At 44.4% G+C, this 22,806-nt stretch overlaps 2 protein-coding genes across 3 annotated transcripts; one reads left to right on the top strand and one right to left on the bottom strand.

Annotated features, from left to right (window-relative positions):
* Positions 1-4,393: 4,393 nt before the first annotated feature.
* On the bottom strand, positions 4,394-11,889 carry PARK7 (Parkinsonism associated deglycase). Its single transcript, XM_059487387.1, has 7 exons — positions 11,867-11,889; positions 9,620-9,753; positions 8,864-8,965; positions 8,136-8,195; positions 7,240-7,309; positions 5,575-5,661; positions 4,394-4,856 (listed from the first exon to the last, which is right to left on the bottom strand). The coding sequence occupies exons 2-7, from the start codon at positions 9,707-9,709 to the stop codon at positions 4,696-4,698; spliced, it is 570 nt and encodes a 189-aa protein (XP_059343370.1). The 5' UTR covers positions 9,710-9,753; positions 11,867-11,889; the 3' UTR covers positions 4,394-4,695.
* Positions 11,890-12,955: 1,066 nt separating this feature from the next.
* TNFRSF9 (TNF receptor superfamily member 9) lies at positions 12,956-16,852 on the top strand. Of its 2 annotated transcripts, none has more exons than XM_059487386.1 (7): positions 12,956-13,268; positions 13,339-13,461; positions 13,636-13,773; positions 14,218-14,284; positions 14,388-14,524; positions 14,751-14,880; positions 16,547-16,852. In XM_059487386.1, exons 1-7 carry the CDS (start codon positions 13,169-13,171, stop codon positions 16,557-16,559), a joined length of 708 nt encoding a protein of 235 aa, XP_059343369.1. In that variant the 5' UTR covers positions 12,956-13,168; the 3' UTR covers positions 16,560-16,852. The 2 variants fall into 2 exon arrangements, with proteins under 2 accessions (XP_059343369.1, XP_059343368.1); XM_059487385.1 differs by having other exon boundaries at positions 14,746-14,880.
* Positions 16,853-22,806: the final 5,954 nt, after the last annotated feature.

Here is a 22,806-nt window from a genome sequence, read left to right as displayed (position 1 = left end):
CCTTTCTCTACCATTAGTGGAATGGCCTTGAATTAAATTGTAAAGGTACAGAAGTATCTACATGACTTGGAGGGCCATAAACCCTGTGTAAGGAGGAATTATTCAAGGTTGTAAAAAGGCTATAATTAAAAGCTGTTGAATGAAGTAAAGCAAATGAACAAGCCCAAGTATAAAAGCTTCCTCTCAATCTGTGATGCCTTCTAGCACACAGAACAATCTTGTAAAGAGCAGAAAGGCTCCTAGAGCTGCTACAGAGACTGAGTGTGACACAGAGCACTGCAACCCTGACTGCTGCACCACCCAGAGCAGCTTCAGTACCCCTCAGCAACATGGCAGAGTTGTGTTACCAAAACACTACCAGGATTCTGGTTTTCCCAAGTCTGGACTCAGTTTTGGAGCCTATCATGTGTGCCAGCACTGCTTCCCAAAGCATGGCCACAAAAACACAAGCCAGAAATGCTGCCTAGTCCTGTTGCCATCTTATTGCAAAAGTTCCATACCTTCTGGGTGATCTCTCGTGGGCAGCTCCTCACAGCACTGACTCCTCCTTCTTCATTCTTCTTCACAGCACAGCCAACAAACTGCCAACTCCAACTCTCTTCTCAACCACTGTTTTTTAGCACTCTTCTTCTTATTGGAAACAGCTGTGGTCTATTAAGGGCAGGCCTGTTCCTAATCTTTGGTGATTAGTGCAGCTGCAACTCCTCAGGTGTGAGACCTTCTGCACTATCTTTATTTTCTTACATTCTATCCCTTCAGAGTCCCTTGACTAATAATGTAGTGTGGGTGCACTCAGGAGACCTGGGCTCATTCCCTCCCCTCTGGGCTGTGTGCTTGGGCCTGCTCTGCACACAGAGCTCTGCCAGGTGCCCACAGATGCTCCTGAACACAAGGGTGAGGTGCCCTGTGATGCCTTGCCCAAGGACACGTGCTGAGTGAAGGAGCTGGGTGTGAGGTAGCGCCAGTGCAGGGATTCCCACAGCTGCTCCTTACCCCTGCCCTTCCCTGGATGCTGCTCAAGAGGGGGCAGGAAAAGATAAATTGTGTCAGCAAGGACAGCCTGTGCCTTTTTGCTGTTCTTCCCAGAGAGCTTTTGATTTTGTGCCAAGGGATGATGCTGCAGGAACTGTAGAACATCCATTGAAGCTCAGAGCTGGGAGTGCTGTCAGAGCTGTCAGCTGACAAGCCAGGGCAGCAGGGAGGCACATCTGCTCTCCTTTAACATATTTTCCTTTCTTTCCATACCACATGCAAGACCACATTCTAAACATGCTGAAAGATTATCTACAATTTTGGGCAACAATTAATTCAAATTAATTCACCCAGTGTTTTGTTGCCTATTTTTCAAACTTCAAATGTTGCTCCCCATGCCCTACTAAAATGCAGTTTTCACATAACAGCAACACATCCTTTCTTCTGAAGGTAGAGTATGAAAACATGAATGACAGCATGGATACAGTGCTAGGCATTATTTCTGTAGTTGACATCTTCCTACTTTTCTGTCACATATTTATCTTTCCAACCAAGTCATGGGTCATGCAGGCTGCTGGAGGACAGGTACTTTTTATCATTTTGGGATCACTGCTTATGTTTGCATCATGATGCATCTTTTTGTTGAAAAATCCCCAAAAAAATCAGATTAAGTAACCATTTTTTGCTCTGACAGTCACTGTGGGCTTCATACCAAATGGTAAGCATACACATAAATGGCTAGCAAGGTGCCCAAGGCTTGTAATTACTGGATGAAGCTTACTCCCTTGTGTCCTTTTACAGCTTTAAGTACTAGTGAGCAGGCTGGTTTGTATCCATTATGGTTCTGCTTGTCTCCACCCATGCTAAAAGTAAAACCTTTGTCTCTCTGGAGAAGTATCCCTCCTTGCTGAGAGGGACACATTCCTGAGATAGGATTTGCTCAGCGCTGTGCACCTCACCTTCCCCTTTTGGAAATAAACTTGCTAAGAACTGCAACAAAACCAGACTCTTCACTCTCCACATTTCTGCCTCTTCTTCAGTTAGAGGCTTGTCAGTCTGAATGAAAATATTTCCCATCACTGCCAGTATTCACTGATGGCTCCAACATCTATGCCCCCCTGTGTGCATTCTTGCTCCTAAGCCATTTAATACTTCTCAATTCCCTAAGAGAACTCATTCTCAATGAAGCATTCAAGCCCACAGAACAAGCAGAATCAGGAGAAAAAATCCCCACATTATTCTTGAGAGATGATCTGAGGCATAGAGCAGATGCCAACTGGCAGCTTGCTCATCAGGAAAACCAACCCCCAAACCCTCCAGCTGCCAGGGAACAAAATACTGAATGTTAGAGAAGAGTGGATGCATTCCCTTCAATTTAAGCTGGGCTCAGTGGCAGCAGATACCAAATTACCACAGGTTCTAAAACCAAAGCTTGCCAATAATAAAAAGGCAAAAAGTTTCAAGTGTACACAAAACAATGAGCAGGAAAGTACCTCAGCTCATCTTTCAGCAGCAGGTAAAAGAGGATTTTATGAAAACAGACACTGAAATGTCAGAAAAAAAGCATTTTGCTAACTGGAAGTAACTTTTTTCCCTTGAATCAGCAAATCCCTTCGTAACACTTACCCTAAGAGGAAAATGAGCCTAATCTTAGTTCATACACTTACTTACCCTAACTGATAATGACACAGAAAGAGAACCCAAGTAATTCATGTTTGCTGGACATCTGCAATGTAAAAGGTTGAGAACAGGGTCAGCTGTATGAAGGTAACTGTGATGCAAGCAGCACTACAATATTTTATTTACCAAGTCTTTTGCTGAACACAGTGGAAGAATCTGCAAGTTAAGCAGATACATCCATGGGCTCTAGGCTCATTCTTCTGAGTGTTTTTCCTATTACCATTTTAATGGGAGTGGGAAAGCCCAAATATACACACTGAAAACCTCATTTCTCTAAGTTGAACTCCCTCAGCCTTGGAGAAAAAAAATTATAATCAAATTTATGGCCACTTTGCTAATGCTTTGTATTCAAATATTTCTGCAAGCCTAAAAACAATACAAGCATGGAAATATTTTCCTTCTAATGTTACAAAGCAGTGCTGCCACCCAGGAATGCAGAGCTTTTCCTGTATTCTGAATTATGCCCATTTACAAGGCAAGTAATTATTCCAGCTTCTAGGACAAAGACTCTTTCCATCATTTGGTTTACATTTGCATGGCAATACCAGTTAGATGTGCAGATTTACCACACAAACTTGTAAAATCTTACATAGATTACAACTTTTGCATATCTTGAGCATATTTCAAAGCTAGAGAAACATATGAAATATTTCCTAAACAAATTAAGAGACAGAGCATAGAGTTGAAGCAGTTCTTCCAGTAGTTATTAACAACACAGACATTTCTTAATTCTAAATTTGCAAAAGTATCCATGTATTTCATTACCAAAATGCAATAATTGAGAATGAACTTGTTTCCCATTAAAATAAGCAATCAGAGAGGCTCCTGTGCAGTAATTTTCTAAAGTTCAGACTATGCGCTTCAGATGAAAGCAGAACCAGATCTCCAGATGCTGAGGTAACTTCAGAGTCCAGTGAGGTGCCATCCTTAGGCATGACTGCTGACAGAGCCAGGTAACACCAGAATGATTTGGGGAATGGAAGGTAGCAAAGATGGAAATTGATGCCAAGTTCTTAATTCTCATGGGAATAGAGCTCCAGTACTTCCTCCAGAGACCTGTCCTGCAACTCCTCCAAACTGACAAAGGCTCTCTTAAGCCAGGCTTGTAGCAGAAACAAGCATTGCTACTGGTGGCATTCTACCAAATCCAAACTTCATGCTTTAAACTGATTATTAGCTGCCCAAATAGCTCAATGGATCTGCAATCATTTAATGCAGAAAACAAATTTCAAGGTATCATGTTCAACCTGCAGGAACTCTGGGGTGCTTGACAAGGTATGTAAATTTACACTTTTAATTTAGTTCCAACACTGTTGGAAAATTAATACTAATTATTTGCCTTATTTGTACACAAGAAATTCAACATTTTTTAACTAATTCTAGGTTACAACTTAATAATCTATGTCATGAAATCAGAGAATATCCTGAGTTGGAAGAGACTCATGAAGGTCATCAAAACCAATTCCTGACTCCACACAGGGCAGCCTAGAAGTTAAACCACAGAGCCAAGAGAAGTGTTGTGAGAAGTGCTGTCCAAACACTTCATGCATGCTAGAAGACCTGGGATCATGACACCTCCCTAGGGAGCTTGTTCCAGGGCTTGGCCACCTTCTCATTCCTGCTCAGACTTCAGAAGAACTGTGTGAGAATCTAAACAGATGTTGTTTTAAGTAGTACATGGTGGTAAAAAGGTTTCATGGGTCTGGGTTGGGAGACAACACAGAAAGGAACAACACACCAGTAGGGATGCTCTATTTTTATTTACTCGGCAAACATTTTTCCATGTGATTTTTAAATGCCATCCAAGAACTAACTAGGATTATTAGATGCTGGCTGCTTTTTTGTGATAGAGCTTTTTGCTAACAGGATGTTTTTCCAGAAATGAAGACCTTTGGTTTGTTAAGGTATCCCAGTTCAGGTAAGTACAGTTACTAATTTCACCCACAATTAAAGTGTATTTACAACAGTGCACGTTACAGTTATTCTACAAAGGATAAAACTCTCTATCTAAATTTCTCCTAGTGCCTCTCCCACACCAGGATTTCAATCTTTCAGTATTAGAGGGGCCTTCACCTGTTCAGCCACCTCCTTGCCCAGCAGAGTTTCCACGATGGCCAAGCCAAACTCAAAGCTGGTGCCAGGCCCACGGCTGGTGAGGATGTTCCCGTCCTTCTCCACGCGGCTCTCCGAGTACGAGTAGTGTGCTTGGGGACACAACAGCAACAGGGTCAGGGTCCAGTGTCCTCCACAGCGCCACAAGGACCTCAGCACTGCCTCCTCCACAGAGCCACAGAGGCCACAAGGACCCCAGCACTGCCTCTGAGCACCTCATCCCTGCCTGCTGTCCTCAGGGCCCCCAGTTTGTGGGAATGCCCCTCTGATTCTACAAGCTCCTCAAAAAGCTCTCACCGAGCCTGTCATGAGGTTACTTCTGGAAGTCTGCTTTTGTGGAGCTGTTCACAAATTTATTTTATTCCAGGTGCATGCAGAAGATATTGGGGGAACCCATCTGCTCCCCTCCAGCCTCATTAATGCTCACAGAATGACCCTCAGTGTTTCACCATCCCTTCTCTTAGGGTGAAGAAAGAAGTGTGGAGCCATCAGCTGCCACAGAACCAAAGCATCACTCACAGGAGAGCAGGAAAAATACTCCCAGAGTTTGCTGCTGGGACCACTGAGGCAAAGAACCAAAGGGGCAAGAGATAGCTCAGCCTCAAGAGGACAAGGCAATAAATGCTCCTAACATGACAGCAGCAGCAGGATGCCCCCAAGGATCAGAGTGTTAATGCAGCCCTCTATTTTCTGGTGGTATAGACTCAATTCAGAGAGGAAAGCAAGAAAAAAAGGGCTCTTCTCCTTTTGTTAAATCATGGGTTCAGGTAAAGAAAAAAATATCTGAGAAGTGTTTGGACAGAAACATACCCCCATTCATCATTTTGTCTTTGGCCAGAGGATGTGTTGTGACTTTGCTTCCATACCCAATGCCATGGGCCAGAAGGGCAGTAGGACCTGTAAGAACACAGAGTTGCACCAGTGAGGAATTGCCTTCTGCTGCAGTGACAGAAGAGACATTTGGGCATTGGGACCCCCAGGGGGCAAAGCTCACTGGGCACAGACTACTTTTTATAAACACTGATGCCAGCCCAACCTCTGAAGCAAAAAGCTCTCATATTACAGTTCACACTGATGTCCCACCCATGACTGTGCTGCCTTTGAAGGAGTGAAGAACTTCCAGACGTTTTATTTAAAACTGCTTGATATTAAGAAACAAAAGGTCTGCATTTCAATCTGAACATTAATTACCTACAATTACTTTACAACCTTGTTAAACCTTGAATTAAGACTTAACAGATAGGATTTCATTTGAGCAAGTCTCTACATGCTGCAGTTGTGTGCCAAGCAGTATTTTGGACAGATCATGGACTAACTATTCCATTTTTGGTTCCAAGAGTTTCTCTTTTCTTTTCATACTTCCTCCTTACCCTGAACTGAGTGAAGAATTTGTGTCAAGAAGTGCTAAGTCATCAGTCAGGAAATCCTTATGGGAACTCCAAAAGAAACTGAAGGCAGGATTTGTATCACATGAGTTTCATTTCTGTTAATTTAATTCTGGATTTAGTACAGGAAATAACCTCTTTTGTGTTCAGTTGGAATGAGCTCTAAGAATCATCCTGCTTACAAGCAAAGGCCTCTACTGGGCAGATGTGAATTTGGATTGTTCTGCAAGAGACACAGATAAAGCAGCACAAGAGCATCACTGCCAAGCTGAGGAATGTTCACAGCCCTGTGTGCCCAGCACCTAAATGAGGAAGAAAAGCAGAAAACCCCTCCAGCAATGTACCTAAATACAAAAGTGAAAATCCCCTCCTGGAACACATTTTGACTGCCTTTTATGCATTCATCATCTCTCCCCTCACTCTCAGCTTCAGCTCCCTAGACCAGCCTTCAGTTGCAGTATTAGCAATTTCAGTATTGGCTATTTTTCTTGCTCTTTAAAACACAAATCTTACAAAGTTCATGATCTGGATATCAATCTGTGCAGAATATCTAAGCAGACAACCCTCTCCTCAAAGCAAGTCCATTTTTTGCTGCAGCTCAGGAAGGGTGAGGCTGTAATTCTATATTTCTGGCCTTCTTTCTGAAGCTAAAGGGCAGGAGTGGTTATGTGAGATAAATTTACAGCAATGACATTCTGCCAGTGCTGTACACTTGCAGAAAGATCACCAGAATAAACACACACTTTAAAAAAATCCTAGCACACTACATTTCACTTTTTATTTTAAAGACAGTAACACAGCTGATTGCAAGGAACTAGGTAACAACCTGAACAGGGCAGGATAAATGTTCACAATTATTTTAGAGATTCCTCTGCTATTAAATTTACAAAAAAAATCAGATGCTGAAAGATATCTATCTATCTATCTATCTATCTATCTATCTATCTATCTATCTATCTATCTATCTATATATACAGGCACAAATTTCTGGTACTAAATTACAGAAACACAGATTTCTAAGACAGGAAACTCTTCATGCTCCTTCAAAATATCCAAATGCTTTAGAAAGCAAGACACTTTGTTAACCCACCTGCACATATTGCAGCAATCAGGGCTTTTCTGCTTTCCTGGTCCTTCAAAATGTCTTTCACAGCAGCAGACTGTATGGAGAAACATCACAAGTCATTGTTTGGAGTTGTTATTTGAAACAGTTTTCACTGAAATTTCATGAACATGTTTTGTACAGAAAACCAACTGGAATTTTTCCTCCCTGTCCCAGGACAGAGGGCAATGAGAACATAAAAAGGAGAAAAACAGAAACCAAAACATGCTTGCCCCAGAACTAAAGAGGAAGGAAATCAGAAGGAACTGCAAGGAAGTACTTAACCCACATGAAAGCTGGTTAACCCCTGGCCATAAAAAGTTCTTTGAAAATAGAGGACCAACAGAAAATAGAATTTATAAGATACCTCCAGACAGTCTCTATCATTCTTAAGAAGATCTATATGGGATATTTGTCTCATGCTCCATGGCTTACAAACTCTGTGACACCACCTAAACCCTATTTGATAGATCAATTTGTCTGCCTGCCTCCCACAAGGAATTCATACTATCCCAGAGACAGAATTCTGCAAGGGAGCAGAATTTGGGTTTGGACAGTTTTGAGTCTCAGCAATAAATCTTCATTTGCAACTGTTTCATCTTCACATGAATATGAACAGAGATCTTCCCATAAAGCACAACATTTTTATTGATATATTCTCTCCATTTTTATTCTGTTTCACTAGGTACTCATGGCCAAGAATTTACCCAGCTGTCCCACCTAAATAATCACAAGAAGGCTTAAGACCATTAACAATTAGTTTACTGATTCATTCAGAAGAGGATTTCTAGATGCTGAACTGAATATGCAGGATCACCAAACAATGCTGACCACCCCACTACTCGTGAGAATGCCCATGAATTTATAAAATGCCAGAACTTTACCTCAGACAAGTTTTGAGCCCCAAGGTTCCCTCCAGGCAGGACCACAACATCATAAGGCCCCTAAACAAAGATAAAACTGTTCTGTTGAATAGAGGCTGACACACACATTCCACTCTTTACATACATTACTCTGTTTGAAGACCACTGCAGCTGATTCAAGTGGAAATCAATCTTTTCTTCCACTGAACAACACTTTATGATCAGAAAACCAGTTCCAATTATGACAAAAATACTATTTCCTGTTCCAGGAAAAGCCTATTATCAATTAAGTCTCTCACAGAACTGACTTTTAAGTCTAGTGCACTTAAAAGCTTCAGCAAGTGACAGCTCTTGTGTTGTAAAGAAAAGTGGTTTTGCTCCAACCTTACTGTACAGGTCTAACTATAACATTATTTAGCTTCCCATCAGAACTTTTGAGTTGGCCCAAATCACAGTATTTTGTTGAGCCAACTAACAGGAAAAATGAAGCTCTGTGACTGGTCTTTGCAAAATCAAATACTTAGGCAGAATTAAGAAATCTGTCTGATTGTACAGCTCTGTAATTCACTGCTACACAGAGTTAACACAACATGCAACATATGCCCAAAGGTAATGCATAAGCTTTCCAAATTCACCTCAGACTTTTGGTGAATTTTGGGAAATTTGGTGAACTTCTCAGAAGTTACCTCAGAAACTGTGAGAGAGACTATGCTGGCCATTATTTATATCAGAGAAGGGTGCTGACCAACCTCTTTTCTGGCATCTTCAAGACTGGCATCAGGACAAATGAAGACATCTCGACTGCACTGCACTGGTTCTTTTCCTGTCAGGCCTGCAATAGTCACCTTGATCTAACAGGAGAACAAATATATTATTATAAAACAAAAATTCAGGGCATTTTTCTTATATGTTAGTTCTTAAGTAGTGCAAGCAAAGCTGTACTGAGAGCTTGTTCCTCTTCTGACAGCCAAAATGGGGAGTGCAGTGATGGAATGACAAAGTGGTGGGAGAAGGTAATTTTTATTTCAGTCATTTCTATATAAGTGAAGTTGTGTGTTTATTTTAAGTATTATTTTCATTCCTAATGAGATAACAGTGTGCTACTACAACTACAAGAGTAACAAACAACTTAAGGAATCCCAACAGCCAGAACTGTAGTAAATAGCTTTTCTTGAGCTACTTTTGAAATTAAGCAATGTCATGAGCTGTAATGTACTGAGGTTTTCAGACCCCTAAAAAAGAGGCACTTCCAGTTACTACACATGGAGGTAGCTGTGTTTTCTGACAGAGTAGGATTTACTTGAAATATCTGCTCTAGTTCACATCAGATTTTGGTATTTTTAAAGGTTACCAACAAATGTCAGCATGACACAAGTATTTGCTAAGCAGTAAGATGATGAGGGTAAATTTTTACTTCACAGACCACACACTGAATTCCAGGAAATGAACCTCAGCTTGAAGCAATGATTTCCCCTTGACCAGATTATTCACTGCCTCATACTCACCCCAGCCCTTCTCATAACATCAGTGGGGATTACAGTTTCCATCTCCTCTGCCCCCTTAGCCAGGATCACCAATGCTCTCTTGGAGGCCATGTCTTGAGGGGCTGCTATGAGGGAGGTGGTTGTAAAGGAAGGGGCTGAGGGGGATAAAAAGATAATGTGGTTAGAAAGCAAATCCCCTTATGCTGAAACTGAACAGTAATTTGTACTTTTGCATGTTCTTTCATTTAAACCACCTCAAAATTCAATCAATACTCATCAAATTCATTTAAATCAATATTCACTTAAATCAATATTCATAATATTCATTTAAATCAATATTTATAACCATCCTGTTTAACTAAGGAGTTTTTCAGAAAGAATGCATTATGATATTAAAATATTAAGGCACTTGGGTAAGTGGGAGGCACAGCACATCAGCACCAGGAGAGGAAGCAGCCTGGCCTAATCAAAACCTTAATTATGACCTGTGTCTAACAGAGAGGGGTTCAGAGTGGGTGGCAGAGCTGTTTTCAATTTGCACACCCTCACTCTTTCCGAGATTATTGACTCCCACCCTGGCCAGCACTGACAAAAAGGGCTTGCACAGGCTTTGACCTCATGTCTGGTTTTTAGTTTCCACCCAGCATGCTGCATGAGGAGTTTCCTGTGACTTAACAGTGAGCCGAGCAGTGCCCCTGCAAAATCTCACCAACAGATTTTCTGGGTTATTTTGCAACTTTGTGGGGGATGAAACACATGTGCACACGTGTGATGGGGGAGCAGACCACAGGACCTAGCAAATGGAACAAACCAGGCTTAAGACTTTTTTTTTTGACTTTTAAATTCACGTTGAGGTGAATGGCCAAGTTTCCATTTGAAGTTTAAGTTAAAATAACTTTACATCATATAAAATACCTACTAACTCATACAGGTCTGAGAGAAGGCTGTGAAAGCCTCTGTGATGTGAGGAGGCATTTCATGGGTTACTACACTGTAAGACAGAGATTTCTGTCCTATGCAGGGACCTTCCACCTAGAACTGCACATAGTACCTGGGAGCTCTTCATAAAATGTGATGCACTTTTAGGTGCCTACATAAAATCATCCTCACACTGCTTCAACTTCATCTGTATTCATGTTTTCTCCCTACTGGTAGCCTCCTTTAGAATGTTATTTCTAGGATGCAGTAATATACAGCAAACCATCCCACAGCATGCTGAACCAGCCCAAACAGAATAGTTCACTGTGTCATATCCTTTTAGGGCAGCTTTATGTACTGTCACTGCAAAACCCACTGATCAAGTACACCCAAATCTGAGGTATTAGCAATAACTTCAGGACAACCTAGAGCTTCTTAATTGCTTGAAGGAACACACTGATTCTGCAAAATTTTCATATGAATTAGACTAGCAAAAAACTACCTGAATAGCCACCATGCAGAAATGCTGCACTTCCGTTTTATTGAAGAAAAATAGTCTAGATCCCAGTTTGCATCCCGTTTGTCCGTTCATTAATTCTAATGAAACACCGTTTGTCTTTCATTAATTCTTTAGATAAAAACAGGCACCTGATCCTGCAACCTTTGCTATTTCTCCTCCTTTTGCAAAATGCAGTTTCTCCACAGTGCCTTTAGATATTTATTGTACAATTCTTGAGCATTAGTACTGTTCTTCACATGGGTGCATATGTAAATAGCTGTCCCACTACTACGGAAAGACAGTTTTTGAGAAGGTAGGACTAAGTTACACAGACCTAACAACTTCATTTAACAATCTACCTACACATAGTAAATGTCTCCCATTTGCTCCTCAGTGCAGCTGAGGCCGCCTCAAACCCCTCAGCCAAACGCACAGCCCTGCGTGGGTACACGAGCCCTTCTGGAGATGGTGAATCACAAACTCCAAGCACGGTGGCTTTAAAAGCAATCACACCCTGCAGTGGCCCGAGCACAGCCCGCTATCCACAGGCAGGGCAGGGCTGAAGGCGCAGCGGGGTGGAAAGGCCGCGCGTTCCCCTCAGTTCGTGTGGGACACGGCGCCATTCCCCGCGGCAGGGACGGCACGGGCCGGGCCCGGGCATGGACCGAGGCCTCCTGACGGGCACGGCGGGCTTTGGGCCCTGCAACGCGGCCGCCTGGGCACCGCAACCCCGCCCGGCCCGGCTACCGAACCCTCCACCCACACCGACACCGCCCACACCGACACCCCCGCCCGGCAGGGCTCTCCGGGCCGGGCCCGCGGCAGCCGCAGCGGCGGCGGCCACAACTCACCTCAGCGGGGCCGCGGGCGGCTCTGGGGCGCTCCGCCCCGGCCCCGGCACCGCCCGCGCTCCGCCCCGGCCTCGCCCCGCCGCTCCCCCGCGCTGCCGGCACGCTGCGCTTTTCTCACGGGCTCTCGGAACGCGGAGAGCGCTCTGGTGCCTGTACCGTGACAAGGGTCACCTCCTACGGCGGCGCGACCGCAAACCGAGCTGCTGCTGCCGCTACTGCTGCTGCTGCCGCTACTGCTGCTGCTGCCGCTACTGCTGCTGCTGCCGCTGCCGCCCCTCAGGCAGCCCCTCACGGACCGAGCCTTGCTCTTCTCCGCCCTCTGCCCGAAGCGTCTGCCCGACACTTGTTTCCCAGGGAATGCCTGTGGCTCAGGGATGATGCTGCCCCTGGTTTTAAGGAGTTTCGGTGTTTTGAAGGACAGACAGAGCTGTTAGCGAGCATCTTTAGGACTGCAAAGCCCTGCTGTGTAAAAGCCTGCTTGCAGGTGCTGGCAGGCCCGGTCTGGCTCCGGGCTCACGAGAGCTCCGGCAGAGCAGCTCAAGTCCAGGGGAGGAGAGCCGGTGATAGGGAAGGACCGCTGAGGGCTCTGCCGGGATCGGTGCGGGGTTCAGCTCCCGCTACGGGGCGCTTTGTGTGCTTCCCACAGCAGACTCCGCTCAGAACCTGGACAGGCTGATCCTTGCTCTTTCTGCCTGTGTGCCGCGCACACACACACACACGGACCATACGTTCGCTTCTCAGTTATAACTCAGCACTCAGCGTTCACCATGTCTGCTCCTGCTCGAGCTCCGGGCCCGGCTGTGGGACAGAACCGCGCTCAGGGATTGGCTGCGGGGAGGTGCAGGGGGCGTGGCCAGGCCCGGGGATTGGCTATGAGCGGCCGCAGGGGGCGGGGCCGCGCCGTTCCCGTACCGCCCGGCGGGCGCTCCGCACGCTCCCGGCCGGGGCGCGGCGCTCCCCGCGTGTCCCCGCGGTGCCCGTGTGCGCTCTCAGCATCCCCGGCACGGCTGCGGCCTGCCGGCCCCGCCTCTCGCCTCTCACCTCCCGGGGATTCCACGCCGCACTCACCGGGAAGCCCCGGTGCTGAAAAGGGCGAGCGCTGACCGGCATCGCTGAGAGAGCTCTGAGGGCGCTGCCTGGCAGAACTGAGGGGTCGCGCCTCTGGGAGGGTCCGGAAAGTCCCGCCGGGCCGGGGATTCCCCGCCGCCCCCGAGATGACGCAGCGAGGCCCCCCGGGGGCGGTGGCTAAGGGCCGGTGCCGGGTGTCCCGCGCGCAGTCCCCGCTGCGACCCGCTCCGACCCATGGCTCCGGGCCGGGCGCTGCTGCCCGCGGCGCTGCTGGCGCTGGCGCTGAGCCCGGGAGCCGCGGCCGCGCTGCCGTGCGGCGCTCACTGCCCGGCGGGTAAGGACCGTGCCGGGGTGCGGTGACAGCCGTGTCCCGGCCCGTGTGACCGCCGTGTCTCGCCCCGCAGGTACCTTCGTAAAGAGCGCCGACTGCGCACGGGGAGCGAGCGCGCCGTGCCAGCCCTGCCCGGCCGGCACCTTCTCCAGCGCGGCGGAAAGCGGCGGCTGCAGGATGTGTCGGCGGTGCGAAGGTACCGGCGGCGATGCCACCAGCCCTGCTGTGACCTCCCGTGACAACGGCGTGACCGGGTGGCACCTGCCCGACGGGGGATGCGCCTCTGGCCAAATAACGCTGGAGCTGCTAGCCTGGTTCTTGTGAGAGCAAAGGTCCATGCTGTAAGCTAACGCTGTTTTTACCCTTGCAGCACCGTTTCGGTATTTGAAAAATTGCTCCTCAACAAGTGATGCTGAATGCACGTGCAAGGAGGGTTATCGCTGCGGCAATGATCGCTGCACCTTCTGCACCCGAAGCTGCGGCGTGGGTCAGGAGAGCACCAGCAAAGGTAGGATCACCTTTCCCCAGCAGCTGCAAGCCCCTCTGCTTCCTGCACCAGGCAGAAGCAGATTGAGGAAGGACCTCGAGAGATAAAAGCTGCCACCAGTGCTAAGCACGCTGCATGGTGTGAGCTCAGAGCAGCCAAACCCACCACACTGAGCCCTAGCACAGCTCAAATCCTGCACCAGCTGGTTCCCTTTGCATGGCTGCTCTTTGGCTGCCAGCATGAGGGAAACACAACTCTGTTTTGTGGCATCTTGTGCCAAATCAGCTGGGGTTTTAGCCAAATACTGTACTGGTCTGTGGCTGACAGGGAAAGACTTGCCTTGCATACTCAGAGCAGCTTATGAAGTAGTAATTCTGACATTGTACAAGCAGGCAAAAATAATGTTTCATATGTTGCATTTTAAATGTTATCTTGTACAATTTTACCTGTCCTTGTCTGTTGAAGGTTGCCAGCCTTGCCGCTATGGAACCTTTAATGATCAGCCCAATGGCTCCTGTAAAAACTGGACAATGTAAGTAAAGTATTAAAAAAGTTAAAATGCTACAGCTAGTACACTTGACTGGAATTTAAGATTTTTTTTTTCTTTTCCCCATTTTGCTGTAAATGTCCTTCAGGTGCGCTGGAAACCAAATCCTGGTGCCCGGAACTCCAGCAAAAGATGTTATTTGCAAACATGCTTCAGTTAATTCCACTTTAGTCACTACTCTACCTACAACATCTCTTGACATTCCATTTTATATCACTGTGCCAGGTGAGTCATTGTGTAATATTCCTTATGGAGGTAAAGAATTATGACCTACTTAAACATACTGTAGCACACTCACCTTCCATTTAAAGCAAAAATCGTTTCTTCTGTGCATTTCCAGTGTTGCAGACTGATCCAGAAGCAGAATGGGAGACAGAGTTTTCAGCTAATTGAAGGGCAGTAGAATTTTGTTCTGCTAAGACTCTTAGAGAATATTTGTTTCCTAGGGAAGGATGTTCAGGCAGACACAATCAGGATTTCTCTTGCTGTGGCTGGGCTGTCGTGCTTGATGTTCCTGCTGCCTTTGTGCATCTGCTTCAGTGTCTGGCAGAAAAAGAAACTACATGCTGTCTTCAAGAAAAGTAAGATAAATATCAAGAAAAGTAAGATAAATATGCTCTTCAGCTTTTCTTTTTGAAACTAGACAGAAGTCAGCAATCCAGGTTAAGTGCCTTACATAGGTAGTTGCAACAGCTTTGGGTTTTTTGGTGCTTTGTAAGTCAGAAGCAACTGAAAGGGAAACAGCTTTGGAATTTTTATTGCAGAAAGCAATGAAAATTTGCTGTGGGTGTTAGGTCAAGTGCATGCTTATCCTTATAAGTGGACTATTTGTGATAGATGAAAAATCTCAGCTGCTCCAGTTAAAGGCCAGTTCAGTTCATGACTTCCAAGCATCATTCCTGGCCTGTGTGGCTGTAACCCCTTGGAGTTCTCTCTGCTCCAGACAGGACACAGGGGCTGCAGTGGAGCTCTGGCTGCAGAAGGAGAGGGGACATCAGCCAGGGTGTGCTGCTACACAGGAGCAGGGCCAGCCTGAATCCAGCACTGCCCTCTGAGAGCTCATAACTCCTGGGCAAGTGTCACAATAGGATGTGAAACAACACAAGCTCACATTGCTGCTCTCAAGGTGAAAAAAAGGGAAGTTTATTTTCTGACTTCAACATTTATAGTTTTCCAAAAGTGACAGTGGATTGGAGGGTGACAGTGCCACCTCTCCAATGACACTGGACAAACCAACAGTCCATCAAATTTCTCCTCCTCCACAAAAGAATGCAAAACAATAAGTTATTTATAGAAAGTGTGTGAGAAAGTTTGTTACAAGAATGTAAACATCAGAAGGCTTAGAAAATCTTAAAAAATCAGGGTGACAGGCAAGCACAAGAGTTCAGCACAAAGATGAAGCGGATTCCATTCAATGTCATTTATAGTTGGTTTGTTCAGTTTTTTGAAGGGTTCTCTCTCTCTTTCTCTTCTTTTCCCCTGTTCTAAGGATAAGGTCTGAATCTTCTAGTGTAACTCTAAATACATTAGACCACAGCAGTCCAAAAATCTATTTCCCTCATGCTGCTTTTCCTTTCATTGCCATGACAAACAAGACCTGCTGAATTTGGGAAAACAAAGTGTGGTAAATTAGTTTTATCAGATATATATGCTGTAGAGGAATAATTTCAGATTATAGAATAACTTGGAAGACTTTTTTTCTTCCTGACATCCTGCATTTGTGACTGGGGGATGGTGAAATAAGATGGCTGAATAAATGAACAGAAAGGGGACATTTGTCCAGTTCTGGGCCCCTCACTTCAAGAAACATTGAGATGCTGGAGTGAGTCCAGAGAAGGGTAACAAAGCTGGGGAATAATATAGAAGGTCTTTGAGGAGTGGCTGAGGGAACTGGGGTTGTTTAATCAAAAGAAGGATCAGGGGAGACCCTGTCCTCTCCACTTCCCTGAAATGTGGCTGTAGCCAGGTGGGGATCAGCCTTTCCTCCCAGTGACAGGACAAGAGGACACAGCCCTAAGCTACACCAGGGAAGGTTCAGGCTGGAGATGAGGGGGAATTTCTTCCCAAAAAAATGTTAAAGATTGGAATGGGCTACCCAGGAGCTGGTGGAGTCACTGTCCCTGGAGGTGTTCAAGAAACAGCTAGAAATGGTCTGGTTTACAGCATGGATGGTCAAAGGTTGCACTACATGGTCTCAGAGGTCTTTTCCAATCCAATTGATTGTGTGAATCTGTTCTTTTTCTCCAGTGCACACACCTGAACAGTCAGTTCAGGAAGATGATGCCTGCAGCTGCCACTTCCCTGAGGAAGAACAAGGTGAATATCAGAATCCTGGCAAATCCACAGAATTGAGAGATCTCCTGGTGAACTAGAAATTGAATTGTTCGAGTCAGCCACATTTGAATTTTCTTTTGGAGCACAGAACAAGAATCTGTTTATGTAAATAGAGTAAGTGTCAGCACCTGAGTGTTAGGGTAGTAAATAGCCTAGCCACTGGGGAAAAGGTACTTTTTTAATATTTCTTAAAAAAAGTAATAAAAAACCCTCAAAACAGTTTGGTGATTTTCTTCCTCTATGAGTAAGGACATTTCTGAGAAGTGGTTCTTGATTTACATGTAGAAAGAAATACTGCATTTAAAAGCTCTAACAGAAGTGCAGAATAGTTTTCTGGTCCATCATCAATGTTATCTAAGCCATAATTTACATGCATTCCAAAAGGATCTGAAGCTAAAAAGGAGATCACATTGTGGAGTCAGTGGTGACACTCATGATCTCTTAACATCAGCCATCCTCTTGAGTCTGGAGTCAAAGATCCTCCCAAAGTCTGGCTCAAACCCAGCAGTCTTGAGGTTTATTTGCAAATACAGATGGAGCTCTTTTGATCCTATCAGCCCTGGAAACAGATCCCTCACCCCTGCCATGTCCTTACATGCAGGGAAAAGAAGCCATGAAAATGTTGAGCTGCAAAGGCTCCACAGCAGCATCTGCTGTTGTGTTGGCTGGAGGGAGGCAGTGGAAACACTGAGAGAAGCTGTGGTTGACTTGAACTTAGAAAGAGCTGTAACTTTGCAGCTGGACTGCACCACCCTCAGCCCTACATCATTCAGCTTTGATCTTCTGGGTGACGTAAACTTGATGTACATTGCAGCTGTAAGTGTGATATCTTTGTGGTACTATTTTTGGAACTGAGGTTGGAAAGATTTTAACATCAGACACTATCTGTCTCTCTGATCAAATATCTGTTAACTTTGGTCTTAAGAAAAAAGAAATTACATGTTTGAGTCAGGACATTCGCAGCACCATTTTTAACCATTCACAAACCTCACATTTTATTATTCAGTAAATGTTATTCAAAAAATAGAATGAAAACCCACCAGTATGTGGGTTAAAGGTGATTTTCCCCTCTCTGATTTCAATGCAAAAGAAAACTATTTTGCATTTGAACAATGACAAGCCATCTCTTCATTCAGCAGGTTACAACAGCAGATTCTTTTCACCAAGCCACACTTACACATTTTGATACATTTATGTACAAGTAAACATAAAATAGTAAGTTTTATATAGTGAGAAAATAAGTGCCATAAAAAGCCTGAATTGTGAAGTTCTTATTTTTATCCCTAGCTCAAGTCTTCTCTCTGTTGGTACTTCCAACCATTACATCAAAATTGCAAACTTGAAGGCATGAACAGGACACATGAAAAGCCACCAAACTATTTATAAAGCTATCTATTTATAAATCAAAGAGTGACCTTTGCATCATTGACTATATCTTAGAACAAGATAGAAAGAATATTTCTGCCTGTCATTAATTTATAGCCCAAACATAAGGTAGAGAATTAATGTACACACCCTGTAACTCAAAACATCTGGTGTTTTCTCCTTGGAAAAAAAGAGATAATAACTGGAATTTTACATGTTGCTGGCAAATTCTGCATATATTTTGAAATATATTTTGAAATGCTTCAAACAAAGTGCAAACCCCTTATTGTTCTTGTCCATTCACCTGAAGCAGAAATCTGTTTAGTGACCACTGAGGACAGATTTCCACCAAAACTGGAGTTCTGGACTGTTTCAGGGAATAGTCATTCACAAAAGAAAGTATATTCTGAATAAAATGTTAGAAACAACCTTCCTTTCAATCAAAGAAATATGTGGATAATCTTACCTGTGACTTCTGTTATTTGAGAGCACTGAGGCCTGAATTAATGATGAACAGGCTTTGTTGGCACACACATCTGTTGTAAATGTGTGCAGGTGATACAGCTCCATGCCACAGCAATGCACTGTCCCCAGCCAGCTCTGGTGACCTCAGCTCCTCTGCTGCCACCCCCTCCCACTGTCCCTGGGCTGACACTGAGGGGATGGAGGGACAGCTCTGAGCCAGCAGGGCCACGTCAGGCACCAGGTCAGCACCAGCAGGGACAATTTTTCCCCCTCCAAGAGTGGAGAAATGGCAGCAAAAGCATTTGCAGAAAAACCAAGCTCAGTGAAGTGGCTACACAGCTCTGATTTGAACAATGGAGCTCTGGGGGTTATTTGTCTCTGGTTTTTGTTGTTTTCAGGCTGGGGGAGCTCTCCTCCCCACATGGCCTTTGTTTCCCAAATATTACATGGAGCAGGTCAGGACAAAGGCAGGATCAACAGGAAGCATCTGCCCGCATGGTTTTTTTGTTCTCTATAGTGAAAAACCTTTTGTGGGTAAAACACCTTCTCTTTTGTATATTTTTGCTATTAATACAGCTGTTGTTATTGTGTGTGTCATTCCACTGCTTTCTGGGCTAGGAAATTGCTATTTCAAACCATAATCTCTCCTTTGCTGTCTCTCCTTCACTGGAAGGGGTAGAGGAAAGAAGAATGGCTTATTTGGAGTTTAGCTCCTTCCAAGCTCCAGGAGTCTGAAGCCTTTCAGGACTTAAAAGGAAGTTATAAAGAAGAGGGAGGGGAACTTTGTACACTGACAGGACAAAGGAGAATGGTTTTAAACTAGAAGAAATTTCAATTAGGTGTCAAGAAAGAAATAAATTCTTTACTTAGAAGAGTGGTGAGGCCCTGAGAGAATTTACCCAGAGAAGCTGGGTTTGCCCCATCCCTGGAATTGCTCAAGGTTAGACAGGACATGGAACATCCTGATCTATTGGTAAGATCCCTGCCCATGGCAGGGGAGTAGAACCAGATGATCTTTAAGGTCCCTTCCAGCCCAAATAATATTTTAATTCTATGGTAACTCTGAGTTTTAAGTGTTCTCTGCTTTCTGTGCATGTCTCTTTTTTGACAGTCATTTAATTTATTATTTAGCAAGCAAAATGGAACTGGGAATGCCCTGATGACTCTCAAGCAGCCCAGGTGGCTGAGGATGAGGTAACAGCCAGATGCAAGCTTCTTGAATTTCCATCTGTTTTTCTTGGAAGTCAGAAAGTGCCCTCTTAGCCAGACCATGTACAGAGGCCCAAGTGATGTCAGCAGAGTTCTGAGGGCATGGAAGAAGGAGAAAAAGTCTCTTTAAGATAAGCATAAGCAGAGGAGCCTGCTGCTTTTTTATTGCTTCCAGAACCAGCACCATTTCCTGGCATAGTTAGTGGCACCAGTAATTAAAATCATGTTCATCACATCCCTTGGCTTGGTAATTTCTTGTAGGAGTTGTGTGGCTAAGGAAAGTAAAAGGTTCATAGCAAAAGGGTTTCTGTTTCTCACCTCCTGTACAAATGGGGTTTCTGTGCCCAATAATTCTGGATGGTAGAGAGTCTGAGACTGGAGGGGCTCCTCTAAAACATGTAAACTTCAGCTAATATTTTAAAGCAGAATATGATTTCTTATTCTCAGTCTTTCTATCAGATCCTTCACAGGACAGAAGTACAGCCTTCCCTGACAGTTGTTCTGATGCCAACACAGATGATGTCAAAACCTTTGTGGGAGATGTTCCACCCCAAAGAGACAACACACAGGAAATACCAACAGGCCACTTGTACCACCCCACTTGACATTTTGTCACCTGTTTGAAAGTCAAGGTAAGTTTCATTCTTAAAACTACACAGAGTTTTATTTTATAACCAAGTGTCACCTCAGCTCCTCTCTCAGCTGGGAACAAACCTTCCCATATACAGGGGCTGGAAGAGGAGCTTCTCCACAGGTTCAGTGTCAGCTGAGCATAACAGCTGTTGGATATTGTCCCTGACCTCACTGTAATAAGAAATTTTAATACAATCTACAACAAAAAATGGAATTTCCCTCTAACATCAATTTGCAGAAGTTTGCTGTGATATCACCAATGGTTTCCTTTCACCTTTCTGGATCCTGGGTGGCTGCCAGGTCAAGCATCAGATTATACTGAACTAAACTGGATTGTACTTAAACAAAAACCTTTATCAAAAGAATAGGAATATCCAACTAAAGAGTCCAACAAGAGTATCCAACTAGAGACTCACTGCTCTTCAGAACCCTCTTAGATCATAAATATGCCTTGGGAATTGGAAAGAGGATTCTGATCCCATTACAGCAAGAAACATTCAACTTGCCACATCAAAAGACAAAGATCTGACACCTGCTTCCTTCACATTTGTTAATTCCTACTCCTGTGGGTCACTCCCAGGGACAGTTTTCCCCAGTCAAGATCAGTGAGTGATCACAAGGAAACCTGTTAACACTTGCAGCAGGAATTCTTTGCTAAACAGGAATACTCTTAAACAGTGAAGATCCTACAGGTCTGACTGGCAAGAAAACACATTCATTTACAAAACAACCTTGGAAGAACTGTTTAAAACCTCAAGTTGCCCAGTGAGACCCATGCCAGCCCTCCCCCGTTAAATACACGTATTTGCCCTGAAATGTGAATCACTGAGCCTGCAGAGATTCCATTTAATTAATAAAAAACTCTGATAGCAAAGGATTAAAGGGATTATGCAGCCAGAAAACAAAGTAAAGAAATTAAAGTCTGCTTTTGTGTGCCATTCATTTACTGCCTACGCTGAGTGGACGACAGCTAAATGCCAATGATTATTAGCATTCCTCTTAATTAGTCACTGGCTCCTGCCCACACACTGAACTACCTGAAATTTGTCCTCTGATATCAGCTATGGATATTGGAGTGATAAGCAATCCTAAGCCTCTGTGATAAAAACAGGAAGAACAAGAGTACAACAAATGTGAAGAGCTAGATAGAAAATTTTTTTAAAAAAGCACAAGGACACCTCTGACAAAACTGTTTTGTTCCATCACCACTGGAGATTAAAGTCTTTACCCTCTAGCTCTCAGAACATGAAAGGAGAGTAAAACAGTGAACAGATAGTAAAATATTACTAAGTTTCCAATTAAATGATTTGTAGTAAGAAACTAATGAGTCAGAGCACCATGCAATTAACAGAGCATGAAGTAGTTTCAGGCAGGGAAATATGGAAGGTGATCCTTATTGCCTCTTGCAATTTGCTACTTTACTGTTCCTGCATTTCCTCCCTTTGGGCCAGAGAAAACACAAGACAACAGCCTGGCCTGCCCACTCCATCATCCAAACTACAAAGAAAAGAATCAGCAGTGAATTGCTGCTTCCCTTTTGACATTTGTAGTACCAGTTTATGAAAAAATTGCATTTGTAGCCCTAGGAGACAAATGTTAAGCTGGAATTCACTCCTTTAAATCCACAGCTGAATAGATGTCTGTGTAGCAGCCTCCAGGAAATAATTTGTTTGGAAAACCCCTCAGTACTCTACTTGAAAAAATAATGAATGGTGTAAGTTTAAGAACTGAACAAGAGTGAAAAATGTCATAGTATGCAGCAATCACACCTATCTCTGCAGCAGGATTAGCTTGATAATTTATTATTACAACCTAAATTAAACCTCAGGAAGGCTATGCTGTTGCTAAAGACACAAACAGACATCCCCAAAACAACCAAACACACCCTGACCCCTCACAAACCCAACCCAAACACACACACACTGACACCCCAATATAAATAAACACACACACACCTGCCATCCCCAAAATTCAGCCAAAGACACAAACACTCTGACCCCCAAACACAAACACACCAACACCCCCAAACCCAACCATGCACACAAACACACTGACACCCCAAATCCAAACACACCAACACCCCCAAACCCAAACACAGCCTGACCCCTCACAAACCCAACACACACACTGACACTTCAACATAAATACACACACAGCCCTGACTGCCCCCCAAAATCCAGCCAGACACAAACACACCAACATCCCCAAACACAAACACATACACAAACACATACACAAACACACTGACCCCCAAACACACCAACACCCACAAACCTGTATACTCCCCCAAATCCCACCACACAAACACACCCAACAACAACACCCAACATCCCCAAATCCAGAAACATACACACAAACACGCTGACCCCCAAACACACACACTGAGCTCCAAACACAAACACACCAACACCCCAAAACCTGTATACTCCTCCAAACCAAACCCCACAAACACACCCAACACCCCCAAACCCAACCACACACACAAACCACTGACCCTCCAA

Source organism: Ammospiza nelsoni, chromosome 22, assembly GCF_027579445.1.
Source record: "Ammospiza nelsoni isolate bAmmNel1 chromosome 22, bAmmNel1.pri, whole genome shotgun sequence".
NCBI lineage: Eukaryota > Metazoa > Chordata > Aves > Passeriformes > Passerellidae > Ammospiza > Ammospiza nelsoni.
The sequence above is the reverse complement of the archived record's forward strand: the minus strand, read 5'-3'. Positions and strand labels throughout refer to the sequence as shown.

Excerpts from the sequence above, each read along its gene's own strand:
- TNFRSF9 (XM_059487385.1), top strand. The coding sequence starts at position 13,169 with ATGGCTCCGGGCCGGGCGCTGCTGCCCGCGGCGCTGCTGGCGCTGGCG. Across the intron at positions 13,462-13,635 it reads GATGTGTCGGCGGTGCGAAG|CACCGTTTCGGTATTTGAAA; the intron begins GTACCGGCGGCG and ends TTACCCTTGCAG. Across the intron at positions 14,525-14,745 it reads ATTTTATATCACTGTGCCAG|GGAAGGATGTTCAGGCAGAC; the intron begins GTGAGTCATTGT and ends TTTGTTTCCTAG.
- PARK7 (XM_059487387.1), bottom strand. The coding sequence starts at position 9,709 with ATGGCCTCCAAGAGAGCATTGGTGATCCTGGCTAAGGGGGCAGAGGAG. Across the intron at positions 8,966-9,619 it reads ATGTTATGAGAAGGGCTGGG|ATCAAGGTGACTATTGCAGG; the intron begins GTGAGTATGAGG and ends TTCTCCTGTTAG. Across the intron at positions 8,196-8,863 it reads TTGAAGATGCCAGAAAAGAG|GGGCCTTATGATGTTGTGGT; the intron begins GTTGGTCAGCAC and ends ATCTTTGTTTAG.